The sequence below is a fragment of the Polyergus mexicanus genome, unplaced genomic scaffold, assembly GCF_030449975.1.
Source record: "Polyergus mexicanus isolate NDT 795.1 unplaced genomic scaffold, iyPolMexi1.0 SCAF_14, whole genome shotgun sequence".
In the NCBI taxonomy this organism is placed as follows: Eukaryota; Metazoa; Arthropoda; class Insecta; order Hymenoptera; family Formicidae; genus Polyergus; species Polyergus mexicanus.
In genome coordinates, this window is record NW_027223334.1 from 5,167,816 (window position 1) to 5,175,736 (window position 7,921).

Here is a 7,921-nt window from a genome sequence, read left to right on the forward strand (position 1 = left end):
TTGTTAAGGTCAAGTCAAGGACATCTTTAATTTCTTAAGTGGAACTCCTTATGTCTCATTACATATTCTTATAGGTTATCTCAAGAGCTTTCCAAAACACTATAATAAAGTATTTTTTCATTAAGTACTTTTTGAGTTATTTTATATTTTAATCTGACATATTTTGATATGAAAAATAAAATATTACGTAAAATATCCAGTTTTCAACAATCTTACCGTAATACTTTTATGTACAGAATAATGAGACAAATCGATTGGTATAAAAAAATTATTGTTTTTAAGAAAATTATTTACAATGAATTTTTTAAAATAATTATTTGTTTTTTTTTGCGCTAATTGATTTGTCTCATTATTCTGTACATAAAAGTATTACGGTAAGATTATCGAAAACTGAACATTTTACGAAATATTTTATTTTTTATATCAAAATATGTCAGATTAAAATATAAAATAACTCAAAAAGTACTTAATGAAAAAATACTTTATTATAGTGTTTTGGCAAACTCTCGACATAAGCTATAAGAATGTGCAATAAAAAATAGGGGATTCTATTTAAGAAATTAAAAGTGTCCTTGACTTGACCTTAACGATGCCATCCAAGGTCAAATCAATGACACCATCTTGTGTTCCCCTCAAAACCATACAATTTTTGTTCAAAACGTATTTCTCTAAAATGCTTAGTTTTTGAAAGAAAAGGGGTGTTCGGGTGGTCTAGGACACCCGGTATAACGTAATTGAATAACAACGACGTTCTTATTCTTCGGTATCCATTTCCTTATTTTCCAGCTGATCGTCTATCTGACTTTTAAGAGTGGCGAGGGTGAGAGGCGCATCGAGAATCTTACGTCCCTCCGTCTTATCCCTCTTAGATCTGTACAGAGGATTTTCGAACCTGCCACCCGCGACCTGCGTTATCCCCTTGACGACGTCGTCATCATCAACCTCTCCTCCGCTCGTTCCAGAAAGGTCGGCAATCCGAACGTTGCCTTCGGGAATGTTCTCGAAACGGGCGAATCCGTGCTTCTGCTTGTCCGCCCGAATTCCATCGCGGACGGATGAGACGGCTTCCATACATCCCGAGAGAATGCTGCAAAAATTACATTCCGTCAGAGAGATCAATAGATACACAATACGCCTCACGAATTCTTCTCTCAAACACATCCGAGATAAATAGCATAAATCTAATTTGATAAATCGTAAACATAGATTTAAAAAAAAAAACTTTCTATAAAAATAAAGTCAAGAATTAAAGATTCTTTAATTGCAATGTTTCGCATATTGTACAACAGCGTGTATTCTTGTAATAAAAAACGCGTGTATTATTTGAAATTGATATAAATCGATTATTAGGATTGATTTATGTCACATTCTCAGTGTTTTCTTTTATATCGAGGATATATATTTCTTATGCGGACATAAGAGGCATATCGTGCAGTAAGAGAAGTAAGAGCTTAATTGTCAAAGACTTCGGCTTCGAATGGGTTGTATAAAACCGAGAAAATTAGACGGCGGCCAATTCCATTCGGCTTGAAGTCTACCAAGAGCAATAATAAACCAACTGGTCGACTCGCCGCCGTAGGAGTTGAACTAATTAAATGCTAGACGAGCGAGAGAGAGAGAGAGAGAGAGAGAGAGAGAGCGCTCTTTGTGATTCGAAGTGAGTTGCAGGAATGCGAGGATGAAGGAATTAGCGTCGAAAAATGTTAAACCCGGTAAATGGAGGAACGCGGGAGTGAGTTGTTAAACTGCCCTTATTTCTATCGCTACTTCACGGATTAAAATACTCTCGCGTCCGTACGATTTGCAGCTATTCCGACTGCGAACTCCCTCCCCTCGATTAGTCTCGCATTCCCGTTGCATCCCGCTCACTCCTTCTCTCCCATTCTCTCTGTTTTATTCTCACCCTCCCCATCGTATCGGATGAATGTCTGGGAAATGAGAATCCCGGCGAGTTCGACGTTTTCCATTTTCCCGCGAATTTAATAGCCGTGACTCTCGGGGGCGGAATTTTGTCAGCTGTGAATTTACGACCGACCTGATGGAGTTTTGCAGGCAATCTTGTTGTCTTGGCCGTCGTCTTCTCGTTTAGAGTCTTATACTGCTTGTACGTCTTATACTCCTACGATTCGTTCTTACATCGTATCGCTCCTGTTATCTACGTCACGCGAGCGAACGTTTTATCCAATTTAAGAGCCATTCAATCTGAATAGTTACCTTCGCATCTTTTGTGATTTACGTTAAGAATGTGGTGATAAGTTTATTATATCGCGCGCGACATTGTCTTCGATTGATTTTTTTTTATTTAAGCTGCATAAAAGATAACGGAGTAACGATATGTCGTGAGAGCTTTCTTCCCTTTTTTTTTTTATTCTTTTGCGTTCAGCTCTCGAAGGAAACCAATATCGCGCTATCTGGACGCCCTTCGTTATAGCCGGAAATGAGAGCAGATATAGAGCAAGGAGACACACACGCCGTATGTGTATGCACGTATATCTGGTAATCCACGTAATTACTTTTTCCACTCTCTTCACAAACGTGCAAAATCGTTAATAGAAGATTCGTCCGATCCGAGAGAGGCGGCTGAGAATCGAAACTCATCTGGAGTTGTCCGCCGCTGTACCAATTGCGCATAGCTGCGTACCCGATACTCTATATCCGCGAGAAACTTTATTTTTCTTCTTTATTTTCTTACCATGTTTTCTTTAGTACGATTATTGTTATCCACGAGTGACGACGGATAGTATTTGGATGAAAGTAAGCTACGCACGAATGCAGCAGGTGATCGTGAAAAGAGTCTGGAAAAAGTTTACTTTTTCAATTCCATCGATTTTAATGATAATATTGATGTAACCGGTATATAAATGAGCTCGGCACGTTCTTCAATCCTCCCTTCCTATCGCACAAAAATACTTTACCTAAAAAGGAGAAATAATAAAAATTTCATTTCTCCCAAAGCAGATTTAATTTTGCTAAGCTTGCGGTTAACACGCTTTGCTCGTGTATTGAACGGACTAAATGCTGAGCTCGGTTGTATAGCGTTTCATTCGGCCGAGTATGCAAATCTCGAATACAATGCGAAACGCCAAATGCTGACACGGTTTCTCGCGCGTTCGAGGCCAGTCGTGTCGCACAGCAGGTGCTATTCATATATAACGCGTGAAACATATTGAATTTATAAAGCGAAATACGAGTGCAACAGCTTTTAATTCAGCTGAGTACCTTTGCGATGACTCATTAACAAAGACGTCGCAAAAATAAAGATTACGCGAAGACATACTTACTGTTCCAGGGAATAACCGAAGTACAGAAAGGCCAGCAGAAGAAGGACGATTAAAACGAGGGGCGTCCCAAGAAGGGGTCCGAGTGTAACAGCTAATCGAGAATCTTTCATAGCTGCTCCCGCTGTCTCCGCATTTGTCACGTGGATTCCCGTCGCTAAAAAAAAATGTATAAGGGAAACTGAGTGATTTCAAAAAATAAAAATCTTATTACTACTTATTATCCTTGCTGTTCGATTAAGATATGAATAATTATCTTTTTGATAATCTAATCGTACTTTCTTTATTATTAGAAAAATGCAGCTTTTGATGAGATCTAATATAGCACAATTAATATACAATTAAATAACATTAAATTAAAAGATTCAGAAAAGTGAAAGATTTATCTACAATTATATTAAAAATGTTTTTTATTGCGCTTGAGATTGAATTAAAATAAATGTTTTGGTTTATCGAAATTGTAGCAAGAAAAATATAATGGAATTTTTACAAAAAATAAATTACATTTTAATTAATATAAGTATTGTAAAAAAGTGTGATAATGCTCGATCGCAATTGTTTATGCATTTCAGTTATAAAATTAAATTAAAAATCGTCACCGCCATAAATGCCGTTCAATGGTACTTCAACATCAGTATTAAGAACAATAATAACAGGATAAATAAAGGAATATTTTTTGCTCATAGCTGTACGTGTAAATTTTTGTTTTGATTATAAAATTGAAACAAATTACACATACATATACAGAATGTCCTAGACCACCCGTACATCCCTTTTCTTTCAAAAACTAAGCATTTTAGAGAAAAACGTTTTCAACAAAAATTGTATGGTTTTGAGGGGAACATAAGATGGTGTCATTGGTTTGACCTTGGATGGCATCGTTAAGGTCAAGTCAAAGACACCTTTAATTTCTTAAATGGAACCCTCTATTTTTTATTACATATTCTTATAGCTTACCTCGAGAGCTTTCCAAAACACTATAATAAAGTATTTTTTCATTAAGTACTTTTTGAGTTATTTTATATTTTAATCTGACATATTTTGATATAAAAAATAAAATATTTCGTAAAATATTCAGTTTTCGATCATCTTACCGTAATACTTTTATGTACAGAATAACGAGACAAATCAATTAGCATAAAAAAATAATTGTTTTTAAGAAAATTATTTACAATATATTTTTTTTTAATAATTATTTGTTTGTTTTTTTTGGCACTAATTGACTTGTCTCATTATTCTGTACATAAAAGTATTCCTGTAAGATTATCGAAAACTGAATATTTTACGAAATATTTTATTTTTTATATCAAAATATGTATATTATATAAAAAATACTTTATTATAGTGTTTTGGAAAGCTCTCGAGGTAAGCTATAAGAATGTGTAATGAAAAATAGGGGGTTTCATTTAAGAAATTAAAGGTGTCCTTGACTTGATCTTAACGATGCCATCCAAGATCAAACCAATGACACCATCTTCTGTTCCCCTCAAAACCATACAATTTTTCAAAACGTTTTTCCTTAAAGTGCCTAGTTTTTGAAAGAAAAGGGTGTACGGGTGGTCTAGGACACCCTGTACTTCCGCGACAAAAATTTCTAAATTATCAAATAACGAAAACTTTAATCGCGTTATTTTCATTTGAGATGTAAGCAAATCAGTCGTGCTTAAGGCTTCTCTCTCTCTCTCTCTCTCTCTCTCTCTCTCTCTCTCTCTCTCTTTCTTTAGAGACTTCTTCTATAAATTAAATCGCAGAAATATATACTAACTTTGCAACATCTCCCTCAGGTTTTCCACTGCTTCCTGTATCACGATCCCGGAATAATCACCTTTCTCCTTTATAAGAACTTCAACGCCTCCATTCCAACTGCGTCTGGTATGCCACGCAATCTTCTCCGTGTATCCCTCTAAAGCTTCGTCTGCTGCGGTTTGTACCATCACTAAGGAAATTTGCTCGGATGTGGAAACGCGTCCGCCGCAATAAGGACAACAATGACCTTCCACCTGAAACGCCATGCTTGAGAAAATGTGTGATAAATTAATTAATCATCGCGTTCTTTATCTCAATTAGAAGTGTCTCTAACTGTAAGAGGATATTCGCAATCCGTGAATCCGCATCTTGGTCTCTGAATGGCGCAGATCTCTTCGAGATAATCGTTTAGAGAGTTTTCCTGACAGAAACATCGCGGACAATCCCTCATAGCCAGATATAACAGATTCAGCTCGGTGTATCTGGAAAAAATAATTTTGCATGAAATACACCCATACAGCACCGCAAGATTGCAACAACATTGCAGCAACATTTTTCTGCAAGATTGCAACATTGCAGAAACATTACGAAATGTTGCTGCAACGTTGTTATGATATTGCAGCAACAGTAAAATGTCCGCCTACAAAAATATTGCAATATAATATTGCAGCAACATAGCAAATATTGCATATAACATATATGCAATAATGCTTTATGTATATTTATCGACATAATATCTTTAACATATGAAAAAAATAATAAGAAATTAGGCAAATAAGAATCAGGATTTAGTGTGTATATAGATTTTCTGTATTATAATAATAACGAAATTATAAATTGCAAATTTTTCGGTACACATTCGACTTCCTTCAGTGACAAAGAATATCTAAGAGAAATAAGAAAAAACTCAATTTGCAATTTTGTAAATTCACAATCTCCTTGTATCCGAAATATTCAGATATGCAAAAAGATTGTGGTGGATTTACACATACAAGTTTTTTCACATCTCTCTTGTCTTCATATAATCTCAAAATTTATTTATTACAATCTGAAGTATATCTTTTGCATGTTAAAAAATTATTATCAAATTTTTGATTTTATATAAGAATGGAAACTATTAAAAGAATTCTTAGTCCAATGTCTGAGTCGCCTGTGTTGGGATTATATCATACAATTTAAACTAATAAAAATAGTTATTATATCTTTAATCTTATTACTCGCTCTTTGTAAATTTTATATAATCTCTCTCATCGTGACTAAAAATTAAATGCGGAATAGATAGCGCATTATGCGCAGCATAGCGGTAAACGAATGAACTAGCGATTATCGAATACTTTCTTTGGAATATTTTTGGAATGTTGCTGTAACATTACTAAAGTTATATTGTAAAATAATGTCTTTGTAATATTTTTGCAACATTAAACTACAATATGCAATATTGCAATATTGCAGCAATGTTGTTGCAAGCTTTAGTGCTGTATGGGCACTTGCGACTGAAATTAGAAATTAAAGAAAGCGACTCACTTGACAGTAAATCTACCTGTGGAGAACTCTCTACGATCTTGGAAGTCTATCCATTCCTCCTCTAAGAATGGCTGCTTCTCGTTCGATAGTCGAATCGAGCTCACCTGTACCTCTCTCACAGGTAAAAGGATGCTCAGAGTACGATTCACGCTCGGCAGGACAACGTTGTCCTGGCGACAGGGAACGCGCTCAAGATCCGGCGCTGCTATCGAACTGCCGTTCCAATTTACGGGATCCGCCCAGAAGAAATTACCCTCCTTCGACCATTTACTAACCTTTGCATCCGTCCTCGAATTACTCAACTTGTGCAATACACCCAAAAGAAGAAAAGCGTATATTATTTTATTGAAATATAAAAAACATAATTATATAAATATTAAATAAGATTTATAATTTCATTCGAATTGCGCGAATTTTAATATTTTATATTTTTATCATTATATTTCACGATCTTTATAACTGATAAATAAACGATTTTCCAATTAAGCAGCGAGCAAATGATGCGTCAACATTAAAATATTAATATCGCAATTATCGTAAACGTGTCAGCGAGAAGCGGCTACTACGATATTCCGTAAATGAATAATACCTTTCATCTGCAAAGCATTAAATAGGGAAAAAGGGCGATCAAACGCATCATTTTGTTCTATACATCTTTTTATTTCTTTGTCATTCTCATTCAGTTTTTTTAATTCTAATATAATCATTTATCTATATATTCTCTCTTCAGTAAATTTATAAACTGCTTTCACCTGCAATTTACCGTTTCTAGGCAAGACCAAAAATCCTTGACTGGGCAAATCGATTCCGGACAGCCTTAAATTGTTGGCGCTGGCGATACCCACAGCGTGTCGGGTCTGTTGAGGGAAAATTACTCGGCTGTCGATTTCTGGAATGCGACCGTCCACCCAGTTGTTTGCGGTTTGCCATTCCAAATCCGGGAGCCAGTGCTTCTCAAAAGCAGCAGAATATTTCGATATCAGGATAATGCACAGCACAATTTTGCGATATGGCGCGGAAAACTCAAGCATACTATTACGATTTTGTGATAACTTTCGATCGATTAAATGGATGCGTCAATATGTGTAACAGATATGTCCACTTCTCGATTAATTCTCAATCACGCGAAAATGTATGGAACGGTTAAGAGATTTTATACGCATATTTTATCAATCATTTACGATAGTCCTTCAAATTCCGAAAATAGTGCGAGAGAAAGAGAAACTGAGCGCAGCTTGGAAACTCTGACGACTGAAAACTATGTCGGATAATCAAAGCCAAATGGGGGGCGTGCCTGATTCGTGACATTATAGCGTTGATTTGCGTTATTTATCGCAATGAAGTCATCATGAGTCTCATGGCTCGTTGGAATC

General features: G+C 35.6%; 1 protein-coding gene across 1 annotated transcript; it reads right to left on the minus strand.

Annotated features, from left to right (window-relative positions):
* Window positions 1–503: 503 nt before the first annotated feature.
* Window positions 504–7,741, minus strand: LOC138939333 (protein amnionless). Its single transcript, XM_070307017.1, has 6 exons — window positions 7,301–7,741; window positions 6,549–6,850; window positions 5,359–5,506; window positions 5,044–5,278; window positions 3,282–3,435; window positions 504–1,087 (listed from the first exon to the last, which is right to left on the minus strand). The coding sequence occupies exons 1-6, from the start codon at window positions 7,577–7,579 to the stop codon at window positions 754–756; spliced, it is 1,452 nt and encodes a 483-aa protein (XP_070163118.1). The 5' UTR covers window positions 7,580–7,741; the 3' UTR covers window positions 504–753.
* Window positions 7,742–7,921: the final 180 nt, after the last annotated feature.

Excerpts from the sequence above, each read along its gene's own strand:
- LOC138939333 (XM_070307017.1), bottom strand. The coding sequence starts at position 7,579 with ATGCTTGAGTTTTCCGCGCCATATCGCAAAATTGTGCTGTGCATTATC. Across the intron at positions 5,507-6,548 it reads ACAGGTAGATTTACTGTCAA|ATACACCGAGCTGAATCTGT; the intron begins GTGAGTCGCTTT and ends TATTTTTTCCAG. Across the intron at positions 1,088-3,281 it reads TTCGGTTATTCCCTGGAACA|CATTCTCTCGGGATGTATGG; the intron begins GTAAGTATGTCT and ends TAATTTTTGCAG.